The sequence below is a fragment of the Salmo trutta genome, chromosome 26 (genome assembly GCF_901001165.1).
Source record: "Salmo trutta chromosome 26, fSalTru1.1, whole genome shotgun sequence".
Lineage (NCBI taxonomy): Eukaryota > Metazoa > Chordata > Actinopteri > Salmoniformes > Salmonidae > Salmo > Salmo trutta.
This window is the reverse complement of record NC_042982.1, coordinates 2464232-2487288: the sequence shown is the minus strand read 5'-3', so window position 1 is coordinate 2487288 and position 23057 is coordinate 2464232. Positions and strand designations below refer to the sequence as shown.

Below are 23057 nucleotides of genomic sequence, written 5' to 3'. Positions count from 1 at the left end.
TAAACGAATCTTGTACAAACAGCGCTCCTACATATACAGATTAAGTCGATATATATTCTTCATTCCCTCTGACGTTATGGAAAAATTGGAAACTCATCTTGCTGCGAAAAAGCAATGTGTGGGAAAGTTTTCAGGCCTTGTGGGCGGGTTTTGAGAAGTCATTGTGCTAGAAACTTCTCGAAGATTGCGACGATAGCGAGAAGCACTCTCCCAAATGTAAAGCCTTGGTTACTTGGAGATAATGAGCAAGGGGGAAAGACGATCAATGTAATTGAATATGCAACGTCCATTTTAGAACAGCATCACTACGGTATACACATTTAGCTATTTCAATGACACTGTCATAATAGCCTAACACAGATAATTAGCAACTTGGTTTTGGATTATTTGTGAGTTGGCTACCAACTGGAGATGAATTGAACACCATGGACTGGTCAGACTAATTATTTTTCCACACTTCAGACTCAACCATGCCAAGTTGTCAAAAGAAAATTATATTCTCTGTTGCCGGAGTGTTGAGTTTCGGATGCGTCCTCATTATTGCGGCCGCGATGGGGACGCAGTTTTGGGTCCAGGGGACTGTGCTGTGTACAACCGGGGCGCAACTTGTAAATGCCACAGGACAAGAGCTGGATAAATTTGTCGGTAGGGTTAACTATGGTCTCTTTCACGGACAGAGAGTGAAGCAATGTGGACTTGGTGGAAGACCCTTCAGATTTTCATGTGAGTAGAAGACCCTGTGAATTGCATGAAAAGTTTGTGAAAACCGGTGTATTTAAAGATAACTGCTGGGTAGAAACGGCATTCTCATTTGCGCATCTATTATGAAAAGTTAATAACAATGAGACGAGCAGTCACCCACTACATTAATAATTCAAATGACTATAGATAGCCTACACCCTTGTTTTAAGTCCTATCCCTGTGACGTAAGGATCTATTTTAATAAATTAAATGGAATGTTCAGCATAAATTATCTTAGTATCATTGGCACAATATATAGCCTAATTATTGGTTGTTGGGGGAAAAAATCACCTTTTATAATAAAGTATTTGCAGGCTAACAATAAAATACAATACATAATGTGATTACCCAGTGGGCATACGACGTGATAAAGACGTAATTTACTGGTTGAAATCTGGTCTGGACATTATATGACCAGATTAATACATCTTCTATATGATGTCTTTTTGACATAATGCAAAATACGTCTTATTTTGGTTGATAACTGGTGTGGAGTTCAACCAAAAAACATATCTAAATGCTACTCAATTAATAGAAACGAATCTATATAAACATGTGCATAGTCTTTGTGGGCAATGCACCCATTGTATATAAAAACCATTGCAATTATAACAATTTGAGTAATGTTCTTTTTCAGCAGGGTTTTCATGATTCAGTTTAGCACATTTGGCAAACAGCTGGCAGAACACACCAAAGCGGGTTAGGGTCTCGTGGCATACTGTATCCAGTCAACCACAGGAGGTTAGTGGCACCTTAATTGGGGAGAATGGGCTCGTGTTAATGATTGGAGCAGAATTAGTGGAATGGTATCAAGCACATGGTTTCCAGGTGTTTGATGCCATTCCATTTGCTCTGTTCTGGCCATTATGATCCCTTCTACTCTCAATAGCCTCCTGTGCAGTCAACACACTTGACTCAGACCCATTCCATTTGAGTACCAGGGGACTCGGTCTTAGGGGGCTTCATGCGGGCTGAGCTCTTCCCGAGTCTGGCAGAATCATATTACTCTGGGCTCCGGCTAAAGGTACTCGGCTGAGTCTACTTCAGTTTATCCGGTCCGATTGACTTTTTCAGGAATAGGGCCATTTGAGGTTTTAATTCGTCAAGTGATGAAATACCTATTTTAAAAAAACTAAGAAATGTGATATATTTCACCTCCAAGTCATCGGATTTGCTAGGTCATTAAAAGCTCAAATTTATGAATCCTATAGTTATCAGAGATCGTCCCTAATTTAGAGAATCTCCGATGTTATAAATGCTTTTCCTTTTACTACAGGCTATGTTTTTCATAGTTGCAGTCCACCCAATTGAAAAGTGCACATTCACTTCCATAACATTTGTTCTAGGCTACCAGCATGTAAGATAAACATGCACAATAATACAGGATACCCTTACAAAAATGCACTGCTGTTAAAATGCAGTGACACTGCAGTACAATTAAATAATGTTTTTTAAATGAAGAATATCTGGTGGCTTGCTGTGTGGCTTCAAATGGTAATCGTTTGTTTGTGTTAACTAATTGCACCGTTTTATTGTGCTGCACATGTTCTTCTGTTCCACTGAAATGCTATTTTCATGTTCTATTATGACTAACTAAATTTGTTTTCAGAATTTAATAAATAACATGTAGGCCACCTATGTCTTATGGTGGTTAATTTCTTTACTATCAAATGAGGAGAGACAAACTTATCACACAAGTCAGTTATAATTAAACTAAATCTAATCACTTATTAATAAGGGAGCACGTCAATACAACACATATAAAGTAAATCGATTGAGTACTCTACGATAATGATGGCTGGCCGATGATTCACGCACAGATGATTCGTTGAGAGCCCGAGACAAAAAGTACAAAGGTCTTTTTATAGCCAAGATACACCCCTTTCAACCTACATGACGAACAACAGATATTTAGAATGGGTCACAAGGTTAAGATTTGTATGAAAGACAGTATCTGCTGTGTCAACACTTATCTTTCATTGTACAGACCAGGGTCTGGCCCTGGGGTCATCTCTCCCTTGTACCATATAGAACAGAAACATTAACTCATGCTCTGGAATCCGGTCTCTTTAGGTTTTATCACACAAAAGACAGCATAAATCTCCTGTCAGTGTTACACACACAGATTTGCATTCTAACAACCCCTTATTCTGTTGCATAAAATAACCATTGGATGCAATAAAAGTATTATAACATCATCTTGCAATTTTCCACCATAGTCTTTTATTTCAAATCAAATTGTATTTGTCACATGTGGCGAATACAACAGGTGTAGACCTTACAGACCTTACTTACAAGCCTTTAACAATGCAGTTTTAAGAAAAATACCTGCTAAGTAAAAAATAAAAGTAACAAATAATTAAAGATCAGCAGTAAAATAACAATAGTGAGGCTATATGCAGGGGGTCAATGTGTGGGGGCTCCAGTTAGTTGAGGTAATTGAGGTAATATGTACATGTAGGTAAAGTTATTAAAGTGACAATGCATGGTTAATAAACAGAGAGTAGCAGCAGCGTAAAAGAGAGAGGGGGGGCAATGCAAATAGTCTGGGTAGCCATTTGATTAGCTGTTCAGGAGTCTTATGGCTTGGGGGTAGAAGCTGTTTAGAAGCCTCTTGGACCTAGATTTGGCATTCCAGGACTGCTTGCCGTGCGGTAGAAGAGAGAACAGTCTATGACTAGGGTGGCTGGAGTCTTTGACAATTTTTAGGGCCTTCCTCTGACACCGCCATGTATAGAGTTCCTGGATGGCAGGAAGCTTGGCCGCAGTGATTTATTGGGCCGTACGCACTACCCTCTGTAGTGCCTTGCGGTCAGAGGCCGAGCAGTTGCCATACCAGGCAGTGATGCAACCACCACTATCCTACTAAACTCAGCAAAAAAGTCCTCTCACTGTCAACTGCATTTATTTTCAGCAAACTTAACATGTGTAAATATTTGGATGAACATAACAAGATTCAACAACTGAGACAAAAACTGAACAAGTTCCACAGACATGTGACTAACAGAAATTGTGTCCCTGAACCAAGGGGGGGGGTCATAATCAAAAGTAACAGTCAGTAACTGCACCAGATTTGCCAGTTCTTGCTGTGAGATGTTACCCCACTCTTCCACCAAGGCACCTGCGAGTTCCCGGACATTTCTGGGGGGAATGGTCCTAGCCCTCACCCTCCGATCCAACAGGTCCCAGACGTGCTCAATTGGATTGCGATCCGGGCTCTTTGCTGGCCATGGCAGAACACTGACATTCCTGTCATGCAGGAAATCACGCACAGAACGAGCAGTATGGCTGGTCGCATTGTCATGCTGGAGGGTCATGTCAGGATGAACCTGCAGGAAGGATACCACATGAGGGAGGAGGATGTCTTCCCTGTAATGCACAGCGTTGAGATTCCCTGCAATGACGACAAGCTCAGTCCGATTGTGTTTACTTGATAGCTACCTACACAAATAGCTTGCTAGAACAAAGTGTTAATAAGATAGAAATTTATTAAAAAGATTTAAAAGCAATACAAATAAGTTGTCCAGTAGGCATCTACAGAGGGAGCTAAGAGCTGTGTTGTCAGTCATTTCCCAGCTTAACATACTTGCAGATATACTAATTGGCCAGTAGCAGTGTACTACATAGAGAACTCGCTGTGTCAGTATAGGACATCCCTGGTGAAGGCAGCCATTGTGGTATTTTAGGTCTCAGCCCCAGACCATGACGGACCCTCCACCTCCAAATCGATCCCGCTCCAGAGTACAGGCCTCGGTGTAACGCTATTTCCTTCGACGATAAACTTGAATCTGACCATCACCCCTGTTGAGACAAAACCGCGACTCGCCAGTGAAGAGCACGTTTTGCCAGTCCTGTCTGGTCCAGCGACGATGGGTTTGTGCCATAGTCGACATTGTTGCCAGTGATGTCTGGTGAGGACCTGCCTTACAACAGGCCTACCAGCCCTCAGTCCAGTCTCTCTCAGCCTATTGCGGACAGTCTGAGCACTGATGGAGGGATTGTGTGTTCCTGGTGTAACTTGGGCAGTTGTTGTTGCCATCCTGTACCTGTCGCGCAGGTGTGATGTTCGGATGTACCGATTCTGTGCAGGTGTTGTTACACGTGGTCTGCCACTGCGAGGACGATCATTTGTCAGTCCTGTCTCCCTGTAACGCTGTCTTAGGCGTCTCGCAGTACGGACATTGGAATTTATTACCCTGGCCACATCTGCAGTCCTCATGCCTCCTTGCAGCATAACTAAGGCACGTTCACACAGATGAGCAGGGACCCTGGGCATCTTTCATTTGGTGTTTTTCAGAGTCAGTAGAAAGGCTTCTTTAGTGTCCTAAGTTTTCGTAACTGTGACCTTAATTGCCTACCGTCTGTAAGCTGTTAGTGTCTTAACGACCATTCCACAGGTGCATGTTCATTAATTGTTTATGGTTCATTGAACAAGCATGGGTGTAACGGCTCTCGTTGGTGGTGGGAAGAGTAGACCAAAGCGCAGCGTGGAAAGTGTTCATGATTCTTTCATTCCCAAAACACTCAAACAAAAGGCAAAAACGAAAGCGCACAGTTCTGTAAGGCACGGACACTAAACAGAAAACAGTATCCCACAAAACCCAAAAGGAAAATGACAACTTATATATGACCCCCAATCAGAGACAACTATAGACAGCTGCCTCTGATTGGGAACCACACTCGGCCAAAAACAAAGAAATAGAAAACATAGACTTTCCCACCCGAGTCACCCCCCTGACCTAACCAAACATAGAGAATAATAAGGATCTCTAAGGTCAGGGCGTGACAAGGGGAAACAGTGTTTAAACCCTTTACAATGAAGATCTGTGAAGTTATTTGTATTTTTACGAATTATCTTTGAAAGACAGGGTCCTGAAAAAGGGACGTTTCTTTTTTTGCTGAGTTTACAATCCATCAGGATTTCCAAACCCTATTTTTATTGCATTTATTTCCATCAATAATTAGTTGAATTATTGCACCTGAATTTCACCCTGAAAATTTGACTGTTATATTTTTCCTTAAAGCTTTCAAGCAAATAACATAATGTGTCTGGTAATTGTATTTAATTTCATTGGCTACATTTTTTTAAATTGAACCTTTATTTAACTAGACAAGTCAGTTATGAACAAATTCCTGTTTACAATGACGGCCTCCTGCGGGGACGGGGGCTGGGATTAAAATTAGGAGGTAGGCATATCCTTTCCAGCTAAAACTTCGATTGGAATCTGTGCTTCATGTGCAGCAATCAATCTCTGCGTGCAGGCAGCCTGCTCCAGCGCATTGGTCAAAATTCCATATGGCAGTTGGAACAGACACAGCTGGAAAACAGACAGTTTCTGTAAATTTACACAATTTTTTATTTTATATTTGACTGCTAAATGGTAGTCCCTGTTCTCCTGCATTCTTGTTTTACTTTTGTAAGTAAAGCGGCAGTTTGTTGGGGAGAAGAATTTCAAGGAAAAACTTGCTAGCTATTTAACATTAGCTCTCTGGCTAATCCTCCATGGACATGGTAAGTTAAAATGTTTACCTTTGTAGGTGTTGGTTCTAGCTAGTCAACATTTTGATATTGGTTTAGTTAATGACAGTAAATGTGTGTGTGTTCTGTGTGTGTTCTGTGTGTGAGATGATGATGATCACAATAACTTGAAAACATTGTCATGTCAACATTGTCATGCTAGCTATGTGTGTGTGTTCGGTGACCTGTGTGAGAGATATTGTGATTATAATCATCGTCATAACTTACAGAAAATATTGGTACATATAGGAAACATTGTGTGCATGCCTGTGTGAGTTAGTAATCTATCCTAATTCTTGAAACGTGTACCGCCAATATGAATGTGAAGATTTTCTTGATTCATCAGAGTTCCTTGTATTTTCTATTGGACAATACAATACATTTTGCCTATCCCTGCTCCCCCTCAACACTCATTCTAAAGTTACACCTCTCAACTTCCTTTTTCAATTCTTGATTCTCATTTTTTGCAGGAATCTTCTAGCTTGGATGGAGGAAGGAACAAAGGGAATGAGTATAGAAGTAATCCATTCTGCTGAGTAAGAAATGTAAATAGACAGCAAAACATAGGCAGACAGGTGGAGAGAGAAAGCCTAACTGCCAGATTGCTGAGAGGCAACATAGTCAATGTACTTGCTAGTCTAAGTCTAACTTTGTGGAGACTTTAGGTAATGGTTAATCATGATTCATCTGTCTTTACAGTTCCTGAAACATGTCAATGACCTGATGCATGGCCTCTACAGGAGTGTTTGGCCACACACTCGGTTACCAGTGACCTATTCTGCCACATCCCAGGGAAAGGAGAGAGCAGAACCACTCTTCCATAAATCCATGACAGTAAGTTGTGTGCAAAATGTTATTTATTTTCTTTTTCGGTTTGATACTCTGACATTCAGTGTGTATTGATTCCTACTAACCAGCTTTGTAAGAGCTAGGTTTGTACTAGCTATGCTGATGGTCATTATCTTTTTTCATTGCATCAGGCCTCACTGAGACTGGATTCCCCAAGAGACATTACATTTACATTTAAGTCATTTAGCAGACGCTCTTATCCAGAGCGACTTACAAATTGGTGCATTCACCTTATGATATCCAGTGGAACAACCACTTTACAATAGTGCATCTAAATCTTTTAGGGGGGGGGGGTAGAAGGATTACTTTATCCTATCCCAGGTATTCCTTAAAGAGGTGGGGTTTCAGGTGTCTCTGGAAGGTGGTGATTGACTCCGCTGTCCTGGCGTCGTGAGGGAGCTTGTTCCACCATTGGGGTGCCAGAGCAGCGAACAGTTTTGACTGGGCTGAGCGGGAACTGTGCTTCCTCAGAGGTAGGGAGGCGAGCAGGCCAGAGGTGGATGAACGCAGTGCCCTTGTTTGGGTGTAGGGCCTGATCAGAGCCTGAAGGTACGGAGGTGCCGTTCCCCTCACAGCTCCGTAGGCAAGCACCATGGACTTGTAGCGGATGCGAGCTTCAACTGGAAGCCAGTGGAGAGAGCGGAGGAGCGGGGTGACGTGAGAGAACTTGGGAAGGTTGAACACCAGACGGGCTGCGGCGTTCTGGATGAGTTGTAGGGGTTTAATGGCATAGGCAGGGAGCCCAGCCAACAGCGAGTTGCAGTAATCCAGACGGGAGATGACAAGTGCCTGGACTAGGACCTGCGCCGCTTCCAATGTGAGGCAGGGTCGTATTCAGCTGCCCATTATTGCCTGATCTTACACTCTTAGAAAAAAAGATATCTAGAACCTAAAAAGGTTAATTGTCTTTCCCCATATGAAAACTCTTTCTGGTTCCAGATAGAACCCTTTGGTTCCAGGTAGAAGTATTTTGGGTTCCATGTAGAACCCTTTCTACATGGGGACAGCAGAAGAACCCCTTGGGGGGAAAAATTCTGAGTGTAGTGTAATTCGATCCAATTAAAATAGAACCGCTTCTAATATAAGTTGGTAAAGCAAATCAAATCCTATTTTAACTGGCCTTTTTTTTCAAGTGCGAAACCCTTGTCCTGATTCAGAGTCATGTAAAGTTGGTGAGTCATGTACAGTTTCTTCCATTTCTCTCTTGCTCATTCTCCCTGTCACTCACTCAAACTCACACACGTGTGCAGTTGCAGAGAAGAGGAAGTGATTTGCGTATTACACCCATTTCTAACAATGTTTGTTGCAGGAGTGATAAGACAGACAGAACCTTTGAACAAGATAATATTGCCTCTTTGCTCATACTTAAATTGTTGCATTTAGCTTTCATTTTTTAAGACTGCAAGCTGTCCTCAATTGGGGCAAATTCTGTCCGGGACAATGTCCTCAGGATTATGGAGCAGTGTGTTTATAAATAGTTGTTTGAATATTACAACGTGTATTAGGATTAAACAAAACTTTGTTATTTAGAGATGAGTTAATCCTCTTTCATAAAAGGTTTCAGATTGATGACCAATATGAAGGGACAGAAGAGCAAACATGCCTTTGCTACCACTTTTAGTAGATTCTGGCTGTTGAAGATATTTTACTTTGCATTACTGTTCTGTCGTGTCCTGCAGGCCCACATTATATGGGGCGGCAGGTAGCCTAGTGGTTAGAGCATTGGGCCAGTAACCGAAAGGTTGCTAGATTGAATCCCTGAGCTGACAAGGTAAAAATCTGTCGTTCTGCCCCTGAACAAGGCAGTTAACCCACTGTTCCCCGGTAGGCCGTCAGTGTAAATAAGAATTTGTTCTTAACTGACTTGCCTAGTTAAATAAAGGTTATTTAAAAAATGTAATATGCCAATCGTTAATTTATTTTCTTCTATTTTTATGCCAGAAAACTCAGGAGGTTGACGTGTTGTGAGCCCTCTCGAAAGTCCTAAAATATGCCCCTGACCGCTGTGGTGGAGGACAACGCAAAGTTTGTATATCAGGAAGCTTCTCTTTTGCAGACATCTCTTGGCTATAACTGCCACAAAATGATTCAACTAGTACCATGGAAATAATTTTAGCTAGCTGAGTCCACAAATGTTCTTCAATTAATTTCCTTTTCTAGTTTGCTTTTAAAATCTCAAATTGGTAATGCGCTGATTCTCTTCACTGCAGATCTGACCCATCAAACGACTCTTCATGAGGGTCACTACGCTCCAGATCTCTTTCTGCGCTCAGAGGTACTTGATGAGGATTTACCCCATCACACCACTCTAATGAATTATTAATCAAATAAAACAATGGGCCTTTGTATAGTCTGTGTCCCAGTCTTTCTATTCATGTAATGTCTGTGGTTGAATTATGAAACAATTACTGTGTTTAGATGCATGAAACATTTATGTAGATTGGTTTTTTTACATTGCTTGATCTATTTTAAATGTAAGAATATGTTACAGACTAACTTTAATTGGTGACTATGGAAACAATCAGAAATGTAACGAGCAATGTTTTCAATATCCAACTTTATCCTCTGCAATACTATTTACAGCACTTTTTTTCTAAGGGGGCTATCTGGAACCTAAAAGGGTTATTCGTCAGTTTCCATAGGAGAACCCTTTGAAGAACACTTTTTGGTTTCAAGTAGAACCGTTTTTGTTTCAGGTAGGACCCGTTCCACAGAAGATTCTACATGGAAACCAAAATGGTTATACGTTGAACCAAAAAGGCTTTTCCTATGGGGACTGTCGAAGACCCCTTTTGGGACCCTTTTTTCTAAGAGTGTAGGTAATAAACTGTAGTCAAGTAGTCATTATTCTTTTATTTAACTAGGCAAGTCATTTAAGAACAAATTCTTATTTACAATGACAGCCTACAAAATTCTTTAACTAGTATCATGTTATGACGAGGTCTTAACTACATAACTACATAATATAGCACATAATATAGTGGTCAGAATAATGACCAGCTGGTCAGATAGAAGTCACAGTTATGACCAACTGGTTGTATGGTGGTCAGAAAATGTCATATTCTGGTCAGTAAAAATATGTTTTTAAAAATTTTTCCTTTTTTCAACCAGACTAAGACGTCATAAAAATACATTTTCAACCAGAGTTTGCACACTGGGTAGTAACCTAAGCATAGGACAAGATTCCGTAGTCACTGCAGCCTAAAGTAAATTGAAATAAATTTGCCAAAATGTTATAATTACTCCTGTCTATACAGAAATGAATAAAGTAATACAAGACAAGCAAGACAGAGGACCATTTAGTTTCTTTCAAAGCTGTGGATTGTTTCAAATCACAAGCATGTAGGCCTATATGACTAGTTGGGAAGCCCGCAATTTGCGGCTGTCAGTGAAAAAGCAATGCATCTAAAATACGTGTGAAGATAATGTGTCTTGAGTACAATTTGAAGTGTTGCGAGAAGAAGGGATGTGTGGTGAAGATATCGGCGTCTCCAGAATGTGCTCAGTTTTCCAGAATGCACTGAGCTGCCTCCTGCCAAATTCTTGCACATTCATAGTTTTATTGTGTTAATTGTTTGTCCTTAGATTTTTGTATCAATTCCCCATTACATACAGTATGTCACCAGTAGTAAATTTGGTTACATTTGGTTGCATTCATTTATGTTAATGCATGTATTAATTAGGTCTACATTATTTTTACCGTTTTCATTCTCGGAGTGGAAACATTGTAGAGTTCACAACAAGTTTTGTTTTATTAAATATCATTTGACTTCGGCCAGACCCCCTCTCCCCCGCACAGAGGGGAGCTGGTGGGGGGGTTGACAGTTGTAAATCATGGATTAGAACTTTCAGCTATCTCCCTCTCCAAATTCACACAGGAATGTGCCTTTGTTCACATACATTTTCCCGCCGAAACTCTTAACATGTTCTAAAGTGAATACTGGAACAATATTTCTAACAGAACGTGGGGAATGTTCAGACGATCTAAAGAAATTGATGTCATTTCGGTTATTTTGTGATGCATTAAAAATGTTAAAGAAAATACTGTAACTTGAAAAGTGTATATACACCACAGGTATGAAGTCTCCATTCTCTATGTTGTTGTAACGGCTGTCGTGAGAGAGTGTAGACCAAGGTGCAGCGGAGTTAGTGTTCATCATTGAATATTTAATAAAGAAAGAACACTACACAAACAAAACAAGAAAACCGACAGCCAAACAGTCCTGTCAGGTGCAAAACACTAACAGAAACAATTACCCACAAAACCCAAAGGAAAAACATGCTCCTTATGTGTGACTCCCAATCAGCAACAACGAACTTCAGCTGTGCCTGATTGGGAGCCACACACGGCCCAAAACAAAGAAATAGAAAAAGGAACGTAGAACGCCCACCCAATGTAACACCCTGGCCTAACCAAAATAAAGAACAAAAACCCCTCTCTATGGCCAGGGCGTTACAGTTGTGTATGAAAAATGATTAGTGTTTTTGTTAAGAGAGGGATGTGATCTTAGAAACTGAGGAAATTGTTTCTATAACAAGTGAGTAGTCACCGCCCCCTTGAGTGAAGTCAGAGCCTCACAAACCGCCCCTATTGAATATCTGTATAAAATTAGGGGTTCAAAATGTACATATCAGACCAGAGAGACATTTTAGCTGCGGCTCACATCCAAAGTGGTTCGAACTCTGAAATCTCAGCACGAGGTAGAGAATAAAATGACCTCCCGGACAATCACTGGTACGGCTGATTAGCTGTCCTAAGAAAAGCATCTAGAAAAGCGAATTTAAGTGGGACCATTCTACTACTCTTCAAAACAACATATACTACAACTCTCATCACCACTGAGAACCATCGACACGGCTGGCTAACCTATCTTCAAATAAGCATCTTCCAGAGCGAGTGGAAGCCGAGTGAGCGCTGTAATTCTGTTCAGGACAGGAGACAGGAAGGACAGCTGATCGTCCTCGCAATGGCAGACCACGTGTAACAACACCTGCACAGGATCGGTACATCCGAACATCACACCTGCGGAACAGGTACAGGATGGCAACAACAACTGCCCAAGTTACACCAGGAACGCACAATCCCTCCATCAGTGCTCAGACTGTCCGCAATAGGCTGAGAGAGGCTGGACTGAGAGAGAGGCTTGTAGGCCTGTTGTAAGGCAGGTCCTCACCAGACATCACCGGCAACATCGTTGCCTATGGGCACAAACCCACCGTCGCTGGACCAGACAGGACTGGCAAAAAGTGCTCTTCACTGGTGAGTCGCGGTTTTGCACTCCTGTAGAGGTCAGGCATCAGGTCATTGACATGTTTCAGGAACTGTAAAGACAGATGAATCATGATTAACCATTACCTAAAGTCTCCACTTAGACTTAGACTAGCAAGTACATTGACTATGTTGCCCCTCAGCAATCTGGCAGTTAGGCAGACAGGTGGAGAGAGATAGACAGCAAAACATAGGCTATTTACATTTCTTACTCAGCCGAATGGATTACTTCAATACTCATTCTCTTTGTTCCTTCCTCCATCCAAGCTAGAAGATTCCTGCAAAAAATTTGAATCAAGAATTGAAAAGGGCAGTTGAGAGGTGTAACTTTAGAATGAGTGTTGAGGGGGAGCAGGGATAGGCAAAATGTATTGTATTGTCCAATAGAAAATACAAGGAACTCTGATGAATCAAGAAAATCTTCACATTCAAAATGGCAGTACACGTTTCAAGAATTAGGATAGTTTACTAACTCACACACAGGCATGCACACAATGTTTCCTATATGTACCAATATTTTCTGTAAGTTATTGTGATTAATCAACGTCATATCTCTCACACAGGTCACCAAACACACACACATAGCTAGCGTGACAATGTTGACATGACAATGTTTTCAAGTTATTGTGATCATCATCTCACACACAGAACACACACACATTTACTATCATTAGCTAAACCAATATCAAAATGTTGACTAGCTAGAACCAACACCTACAAAAGGTAAACATTTTAACTTACCATGTCCATGGAGGATTAGCCAGAGAGCTAATGTTAAATAGCTAGCAAATTTTTCCTTGAAATTCTTCTCCCAAACAAACTGCCACTGTACTTACAAAAGTAAAACAAGAATGCAGGAGAACAGGGACTACAATTTAGCAGTCAAATATAAAATAAAAAATGGTGTAAATTTACAGAAACTGTCTATGTTTTCCAGCTGTGTCTGTTCCAACTGCCATATGGAATTTTGACCAATGCGCTGGAGCAGGCTGCCTGCAGGCAGAGATTGATTGCTGCTCATGAAGCACAGATTCCAATCGTATTTTTAGCTGGAAAGGATATGCCTACATCCTAATTTTAATCCGAGCCCCCGTCCCTGCAGGAGGCCGTCATTGTAAATAGGAATTTGTTCTTAACTGACTTGCCTAGTTTAAATAAAGGTTCAATTTTAAAAAATGTAGCCAATGAAATTAAATACAATTACCACAATATGTTATTTGCTTAAAAGCTTTAAGGAAAAATATAACAGTCATATTTTCAGGGTGAAATTCAGGTGCAATAATTCAACTAATTATTGATGGAAATAAATGCTATAAAAATAGGGTTTGTAAATCCTGATGGATTGTAATCTCAGCAAAAAAAGAAACGTCCCTTTTTCAGGACCCTGATAATTCGTAAAAATACAAATACCTTCACAGATCTTCATTGTAAAGGGTTTAAACACTGTTTCCCATGCTTGTTCAATGAACCACAAATTAATTTACATGCACCTGTGGAACGGTTGTTAAGACACTAACAGCTTACAGGCAGTAGGCAATTAAGGTCACAGTTACGAAAACCTAGGACACTAAAGAGGCCTTTCTACGGACTCTGAAAAAGACCAAAAGAAAGATGCCCAGGGTCCCTGCTCATCTGCGTGAATGTGCCTTAGGCATGCTGCAAGGAGGCATAAGGACTGCAGATGTGGCCAGGGCAATAAATTGCAATGTCCGTGCTGTGAGACGCCTAAGACAGCACTACAGGGAGACAGGACGGGCAGCTAATCGTCCTTGCAGTGGCAGACCACGTGTAACAACACCTGCACAGGATCGGTACATCCGAACATCACACCTGCGCGACAGGTACAGGATGGCAACAACAACTGCTCAAGTTACACCAGGAACACACAATCCCTCCATCAGTGCTCAGACTGTCCGCAATAGGCTGAGAGAGACTGTACTGAGGGCTTGTAGGCTTGTTGTAAGGCAGGTCCTCACCAGACATCACCGGCAACAACATCGCCTATGGGCACAAACCCACCGCCGCTGGACCAGACAGGACTGGCAAAAAGTGTTCTTCACTGGCGAGTCGCAATTTTGTCTCACCAGGGGTGATGGTCGGATTCAAGTTTATCGTCGAAGGATTGAGCGTTACACCGAGGCCTGTACTCTGGAGCGGGATCTATTTGGAGGTGGAGGGTCCATCATGGTCTGGGGTGGTGTGTCACAGCATAATCGGACTGAGCTTGTTGTCATTGCAGGCAATCTCAACGCTGTGCATTACAGGGAAGACATCCTCCTCCCTTATGTGGTACCCTTCCTGCAGGCTCATCCTGACATGACCCTCAAGCATGACAATGCCACCAGCCATACTGCTCGTTCTGTGCGTGATTTCCTGCAAGACAGGAATGTCAGTGTTCTGCCATGGCCAGCAAAGAGCCCAGATCTCAATCCCATTGAGCACGTCTTGGACCTGTTGGATCGGAGGGTGAGGGCTAGGGCCATTCCCCCTAGAAATGTCTGGGAACTTGCAGGTGCCTTGGTGGAAGAGTGGGGTAACATCTCACAGAAAGTACTGGGAAATCTGGTGCAGTCCATGAGGAGGAGCTGCACTGCAGTATTTAATGCAGCTGGTAGCCACACCAGATACTGACTGTTACTTTTGATTTTGACCCCCCAATTGTTCATGGATACATTATTCCATTTCTGTTAGTCACATCTGTGGAACTTGTTCAGTTTATGTCTCAGTTGTTGAATCTTGTTATGTTCATACATATATTTACACATGCTAAGTTTGCTGAAAATAAATGCAGTTGACAGTGAGAGGACTTTCTTTTTGCTGAGTTTATTCTATTTTATAGTATTCTATTTTACTGTATTTTAGTCAATGCCAATCCGACATTGCTCGTACTAATATTTATAGATTTCTTAATTCCGTTATTTCGCTTTTAGATTTGTTTGTATTGTTGTGAATTGTTAGATATTACTGCACTGTTGGAACTAGGAACACAAGCATTTCGCTACACCTGCAATAACATCTGCTAAATATGTGTGGGACCAATACAATTTGATAGATTTGATTCATCTGGAGCAGGTGAGTGTTCATATCCAAGACAGTTGGAACCACCATATTGATTGATGGTGACAGACTTCTCTGCTTCTGTAAGTTCCGTTACCTTTGAGAACGGTGCAAGGACTGCAATCAACTTTTTCAGCTGGTTCTATTCACAAGTGTTAAAAACCTCATTCTCAAGTCCACGCTGTACATTTCTGTGAGGGCCTTGTGGTCAAGAGCTATGAGGGCATGCAGTTGCTTGAACATGCTATTCCAGCGAGTAGCTTTTGCTGCTGGAATAGATTTTCCCATGCCAAACACAGCCTCAAACCTGTCTTTAAATGGAGTTCTACTATGTAGCAGTGTACTGAATGAACCTTGTTGTCTTGGCAATGGCTAATGAAATGACCTTGACTTATTTCATCCCATCATGTATCAATAGCAGCAATAAATGAGCAAAACGGGAGAGTCGCTGTCTGGATCTCAGGAGGTTGATGTTCTCCTCATCCCATGATACATCCTCCCATAGGTGTTCATCGTCCAGGTTCCCGTCTTCACTGGCATCACAGTCTTAACTGTGCTCCTCCTGCTGTGGCAGCTTTACTTTGAATGCACATTTCATATTTGATGCGTTATCTGTGATAATAGAATACTTTGTTTGTGATACGATATTCATCTGTGTTTTCATCAAATCTATAGCTAGCTATTTTCTCTGCGCTATGCCGCCCAGTGTACCGCCTGCAGTCTCTATTTGGGTTTTACTGTGAGTGGTAACTCTGAAGAAAGAGCGCAAGAATTTGTATGATGAATTTTCTGTGCAAATGCTGCCACAGTATCTGGTGTCTGCTGTCCTGCCTTGTACTTCCTGAATCTGAAAATAAGGAAAAAAATATTCTATAAAATCTCTGGTAATATTAACATCAAATCTATGAACCCTAGCTAATCAAAGTCGCCGCACCAATTTTAATCACACATATAGCAACCGCATTGCATAAGTTGCAATAAACTGTTAACTCACATAATGACGAACACATTACGCGAGAAGCAATGTTAATATATGTCTTAATTTAAAAATGCAACTCTGATCCTGAGGCAGAGATGGCGGAACAGATTTTTTGACTGGGGGTTCAGGATTGTTTTAAAGCCTAGTTTAGATATGTTTCTGTTTATTTCTAACATTTTGGTAGGCTATTTGTTTGTCAACTTGTCTATAATTAGATACATGCCGCTTCTCTTCTGTCATTACTTGTTGCCCCAGAAGACTCATTATAAACTGTGTGGTTCGAGCCATGAATGCTGATTGGCTGACCGCCGTGGTATATCAGACTGTATACCACGGGTAAGACAAAACATTTATTTGTATTGCTCTAATTACCTTGGTAACCAGTTTATACACTGAATAAAAATATAAACGCAACATGTAAAGTGTTGGTCCCATGTTTCATGACCTGAAATAAAAGATCCCAGAAATTTTCCATACACAAATTTTGCGCACAAATTTGTTTTTCATCCCTGTCATTGAGCTGTTCTCAATTGCCAAGATAATCCATAACACAATGCCACAGATGTCTCAAGTTTTGAGGGAGAGCATGCAATTGGCATGCTGACTGCAGGAATGCCCACCAGAACTGTTGACAGAGAATTGATTGTTCATTTCTCTACCGTAAGCCACCTCCAATGTCATTTTAGAGAATTTGACAGTACGTCCAACCGGCCTCACAACCGCAGACTGTGTATGACGTCATGTGGGCGAGCGGTTTGCTGATGTCAACGTTATGAACAGAGTGCCCCGTGGTGGTGGGATTATGGTATGGGCAGGCATAAACTACGGACAATGAAAACATTTGCATTTTATCGATGGCAATTTGAATGCACAGAGATACCGTGACGAGATCCTGAGGCCCATTGTCGCGCCATTCATCCGCCGCCATCATCTCATGTTTCAGCATGATAATGCACGGCCCCATGTCGCAAGGATCTGTAGACAATTCCTGGAAGCTGAAAATGTCTGTTCTTGTATGACCTGCATACTCACCAGACATGTCACCCATTGGGCCTGTTTGGGATGCTCTGGATCGACGTGTACGACAGCATGTTCCCGCCAATATCCAGCAAGTTTGCACAACCATTGAAGAGGGACAACATTCAACAGTCCACAATCAAAAGCGTGATCAACTTTATGAGAAGATGTGTTGCACTCCAAGGCAAATGGTGGTCACACCAGATACTAACTGTTTTTCTGATCCACGCCCCAAACTTTTTTTAAAGGTATTTGTGACCAATAGATGCATCTGTATTCCCAATTGTAAAATCCACAGATTAGGGCCTAATTCATTTTTTTCAATTGACTGATTTCCTTATATGAACTGTAACTCAGTAAAAGTTTTGAAATTGATGCATGTTGTGTTCATTTTTGTTCAGTATCTTAGCAATAAGGCACCTCGGGGGTTTGTGGTATATGGCCAATATACCACGGCAGTGTTAAACTTGATTGCTGACAAGCAAAACATTTTGGGACTATGTCAACAATGGACTAATGAAACAAATACTAAAAGATTGTTTTTGGGTGCAGTTTTTCTTTAACAGTTCAACAATCCCTTAAATGGAACGCAGTTGTCTATGGTTTTAGCGGAGCTGGGGGTCTCTTTTCCCCCCAGCAGCAGGCTAATCGAATGCTCTGCACTTTACTGTGACATTTTCTATATAATGACCTATTGGCATGTAGCTATGCAGGCTAGCTACATCTCCTTTGCTAGCTAACCAACTAAAGCTAACACACAATGCACAATCACATCAAGCAACTGAAATGACAGCAAACTATGTGCACTTTCATTTGTTTTACCTTTGTTTCTATTGACATTTCTTTAGATATATCCATTTATAATGATCCTGATAAATGAATTCACCTGGCTCAGAGAAGCTGTCAGTCTCTTCACATTTATATGCATGGCACAGTGTAAATCGCCAAAAAACTGAAACATTGTTCCAAGGTCGGAGAGGCAGATGGCAAGGTTTAGACAAATCCCAACTGTTGCAAACCAAACATTTATAAAAGTACAGACTTCAAAATGCTATATCATACACTACAGTTGGGTGAAACATGGGAAAGTTATGCTTCTTTGACATTTGATAAGCTTGTTATCCCACTAGAGAAAAATAGGAGAAAAATACTAGATCTTGAATCGGGTCACAAATGTTAGCCTAGTGGCATGGAACTATCTAATGGAACTGTTAACAGGCATTACCAGGGGAATACAGGATTGTGGTGCTATAACTCCCTGCTATCAACCAATCAGAATCCTGGATTCAAACAACCTGTTTTATGATAATGGTTTTACAGGCTGCGGAGATGCATAAGGCTGCTGTAAAAATGTATTGAACATTCACGTCTGAGACTAGACTAGGCTACACATACAGTAAGCCTGTACACAAATGTGGGTCATGGAGACATGGCCACGTGTAAATGTGCAAATAGCCTACCCTCGCAGGGGGTAGAAATACCTTAAAGGAATATTTTTAAAACTTCATATTCATCTACAGCACTACCCCAACATCAATGCATGTGAAAATGGCGCATTATCCGGAAACATTTTTGACATTGCTTTACTAACCTTTGCCAACTCATAGTTGGTTAAAATCACATGATAAAGGTTACAACAGGTGATGTAAAAGTGATGTCAAAACTACTGGTAAGCTTAAATTATGACATACAGAAATGTTTTCATTTTATCTGGTCTTCATAGAAATCTGCCGTTTTCACATATGATGAATATGAAGTTGACAATTTTTTAAATGCCAGAAGACCATTGTTATTTAGTGTTAACAACAAACTCAAATCAAACAAAGCAAGAGAAATGTAAATGGAGTAAAGAAAAACCTGTTATCAAAATTATGAAGGCTAGCCTTACAGGGGAAACCCAACTGCCTTCAACTAGGTTAATTGGCTATTCATAAGAGGGCATCTCTTATAACTCAGCAAGTAGCACTAAATAGCAGTAAATGCAGTAAAAAATCCTACACAAGCACAATGGAGTGAATCATCAGCAATGCATCATCAGCAATTTTTCACTAATGAGATTTGGCACACGCACACACACATTATCTTTTCGCTTGACCGGCTGGCTTACTAACCATGGTGAGGCCTTTTTAGATGAACAAAAAACAATTTGTTCTCTGACTGTTTGTTCCATCTGCCTTGCACGTTAAACAAATAGAATACAGAAACGCATGCATGCGTTTCATCATGTGAAAGTTGTGGGGGAAAAAATACTATTTACTGTATAATAATTATAGAACATTCCCACACCTCTCTATATTGTCCCTCTCCTTGTAGTTTTTCCGAACTTGGTGGACGTCATCCCAGCCAGTCTTCACGTCACTGTGATCTTCTTCTGCGTAGTGCTCATCTTCTTCTCCTCTGTGGCCACAGGCTTCTTTATGTACAATGCCTTTGGTAGTCCCTATGAGACTCTGCACGGACCCCTGGGACTCTACCTCTGGAACTTCGTCTGCTGTAAGCACAAAAAAGTCATAATTTCATTTTTTTTTAAAACATCTTAACCTTTTCTTTCTAGAGTGCTGTCCTATCCTTCGTGTGGTAGCCGAATCCCCTTCTAAGCTTTGAACCAGCTGCCTACTATGAACATTGGTTAAGCACAAGACCCCATACTCTGCAACATAAGCACAACATCTAACACACCACTCACATCACAGGTAGATGTAGGCAAACAGCTCTCTTACACACGTGCATTCCATCTTCAGATATAAATAGCTCGCAGTAGGCTACACAGGAGCCACGTTTATTGGTTCTAACATGTGTCCTTTGTTCCGATCTTGTCCACATTCTGATTGTGCTCACATTTTCAGACAGGTGTAGACAATTAAAAGATGCATTGCGATCTGATTGTGATCGGATCTTCCTGACCACCTCCGGATGTAGTCAGGCACGCATATGTGTAGCCGGATCTGGACATTGAAATAATTGAAATAATCATTCTCCCGCCCTCAAATCATTGACAGGTGGCACCATTGTGTCATTAAATAAATAAATATTATTTTCAAAGAAAAGCTGTCAAATCATTTGCATACAGGAAGGGATCAGGAATTCTGGTCATGATGTGGATACAGTGTGTAGACTCATTTCTGAAAATGTGGGCCCAATCAGAATGTGGACAAGATCAGGATGCATGTTAGCCCCAGGTATGAACGGGGCAATAGAGCAGTGGTTCTCAACCAGGGGTACTTGTACATTTTGACATTTTAGTCATTTAGCAGACACTCTTATCCAGAGCCACTTATAGTATTGAGTGCATACATTTTCATACTGGTCCCCCGTGGGAATTAAACTCACAACCCTGGCATTGCAAGCACCATGCTCTACCAACTAAGCTACACGGGACAGCCGTACCCCTTGGGGGTACTTGGCCTATCCACAGGGGGTACTTGAGAAGACTCATGAGACCATACGCTTACTGGTAAAATGCACATGAAAAGGGTACTCTGGACAGAGCAAAATGTAATTTGTGGTAAAGTAACCAAAAAAGGTTGAGAACCACTGCTATAGAAAACATGATTGGGGTCCAACAAAGTTGTCCTTCAACACTTCAACATTAGTTAGAAATGCATATCAGAGACGTTCAAACGCAACAGTCAAGCCATGAGTGGTTGGCTGTACGTCATTGAGAAAATGGTCCACTTTCCTATTGCCTTTTTCAGCTTTAAAACCAGTATCCGGTAACCTACCATTTAATCAGGACAGTGGGCTACTTGACCTCCCATCCAAATAATGGCACCAATTAAGAAACACAGCACCAGAGTTAAAGGAGTTATTTCTCAGTTATCTATAACTGCTTACCAGGTTTCAGGGGCAAAACTAAACAAACATTTTTATACACTAGAATGCGAGTTTGGATTCATCTGATCAGTGAACCTATATTTACGATGATGTAAACATGTCACATGATAATTAATCTCTCGCAGCAGTGAATAACCAAAGCTTAATTGTTTTGGTAACCTGTTTGGGATTGCAACTACTGTAGCGTTCACATATTTCCTTTTAATGTGTCGTGGGCGGGAAGTAGCATTCTGCCTTATATGAACGTGTTTACAGTAACTGATCATTTGGCTGCCTTTTACTTCTTATTTTAACTCCCAGTATTGTCAACTGTAATAGTGTAATATTGTTGTGTGTATGTGTGTGTGTGTGTGTGCCTGTCTGTCTGTGGGTCTGCCCATCTGTCTGAATAGGCTTCTGCAGCTGCCTGGTGATGATTCTGTTTGCCTCCGAGGTGAAGCTCCACCGGCTATCCGACCACATCGCCAACTTCAATGAGGGCACGTTTGTGTACAAGACGCATACAGAGCAATTTGACCACTCCTTCTGGCTCATCTTCCTTACCTTTCTCGTCCATGGCCTTAACATCCTGCTGATCCGTGTGGCTGGCATCCAGTTCCCCTTCCAGGAGGCTAAAGAGTCGGACGTGAACACCGGGGCATCAGATCTCATGTACTGACCAGGGCTTTTGTTTGTTTGTGTGGCCGCTTGCCGGGCCCCCCCACTATAGTGACACTGAGCCTAGGCTATTACCGTGTCTCAATGGGAGACTTGGGGCCATAGCTTTTATGTGCCCATGTGCTGTTGAAAGGTCCAAGCAAATGTGACCCTCCTAAACCGCTTCTTTTCCCCTTCCAGTGACAAGCTGTCAGCCCTTCAGACGACAACTGGAGACGTGTCCCTGGCCATCTCTGTTAGGGAAGCTGTTTTGAAACTTTGAGTGAGTGGGGTCTTGTTTTTCTTTCCGTTGTTAATTGGTTGTATTTCGTTAGGTGGTGGGCCAATTAAAGGCCAGGATTTCACTCGGCTGTTGAAAAGCAGAGACTTGGTTGGTTCCACTCCATCATGTTTTTACGTGCATTGGCAGTCCCTCCCTTGGCAGTCCAAAGCTTTATCAATGAAGGTGGACCATTCAACAGTGTGTCACGATTGATTGACCAGAATGGGTACCATGTGTATTATGGATATCGTAGCCTTTCAATTTTGCCCCCGAAATGTATTGAAAGACCACAGCTGTATAAAGTAAACAGAGCCGTTTCTTTATCCCTTGTGCTTCATATTGGTTTTTACTTACTCAGATTTAGATGTTGCTTCATTGTTTGATCAGATGATGTATTCAGAATCATGTGATGTGCCAATTTTTATGATTTTAACGATGATCATTCCTAATACAACATTTATTTTATGAAATGTGTAGAGCTATTTAGATTTGTTGTAGATTTATATGCTGTTATTGGTGTAAGTCCAAGGTATATGTATTCTCTGTCAATTGTATGAATGTCCACCTGCAGTATCTGTGTAAATGTTCCTTGAATTCTAGCTATTTTTGATTGATTGATCAATTCATTGTATTAAACTATTTAGCATCTTTCTAAGGCACTGAATATTCAAAAAATAATCAAATTTGTAAGTACATTTTATCAGCACTATAAGGTTCCAGATTATTCTAAATCAGTTGAGTTTCAGAAAATTACAAATGTCTTATTTACTTCCCTTAATTCCACAATGTGGCAATATCTACATACACTATAAAGTACATCAGTAGACAGACCAAATCTTAAGTTAAAACTGAAAATGGAATTTAACAAATAGGA

General features: G+C 41.2%; 1 protein-coding gene and 2 long non-coding RNA genes across 3 annotated transcripts; 2 read left to right on the top strand and 1 right to left on the bottom strand.

Moving 5' to 3' along the window:
* Nucleotides 1-22858, top strand: clrn1 (clarin 1). The gene is made up of 3 exons (XM_029714378.1): nucleotides 1-723; nucleotides 19744-19923; nucleotides 21657-22858. The coding sequence occupies exons 1-3, from the start codon at nucleotides 471-473 to the stop codon at nucleotides 21920-21922; spliced, it is 699 nt and encodes a 232-aa protein (XP_029570238.1). The 5' UTR covers nucleotides 1-470; the 3' UTR covers nucleotides 21923-22858.
* Nucleotides 6700-9458, top strand: LOC115162884 (uncharacterized). Its single transcript, XR_003869659.1, has 4 exons — nucleotides 6700-6804; nucleotides 6959-7093; nucleotides 9050-9133; nucleotides 9319-9458. It is a non-coding gene; the product is annotated as an uncharacterized LOC115162884 (long non-coding RNA).
* Nucleotides 12322-13365, bottom strand: LOC115162886 (uncharacterized). The gene is made up of 3 exons (XR_003869661.1): nucleotides 13119-13365; nucleotides 12581-12655; nucleotides 12322-12430 (listed from the first exon to the last, which is right to left on the bottom strand). It is a non-coding gene; the product is annotated as an uncharacterized LOC115162886 (long non-coding RNA).
* Nucleotides 22859-23057: the final 199 nt, after the last annotated feature.

Coding starts and splice junctions, on each gene's coding strand:
- clrn1 (XM_029714378.1), top strand. CDS start 471: ATGCCAAGTTGTCAAAAGAAAATTATATTCTCTGTTGCCGGAGTGTTG. Junction 724..19,743: donor AAGACCCTTCAGATTTTCAT/GTGAGTAGAAGA, acceptor CTCTCCTTGTAG/TTTTTCCGAACTTGGTGGAC. Junction 19,924..21,656: donor CCTCTGGAACTTCGTCTGCT/GTAAGCACAAAA, acceptor CTGTCTGAATAG/GCTTCTGCAGCTGCCTGGTG.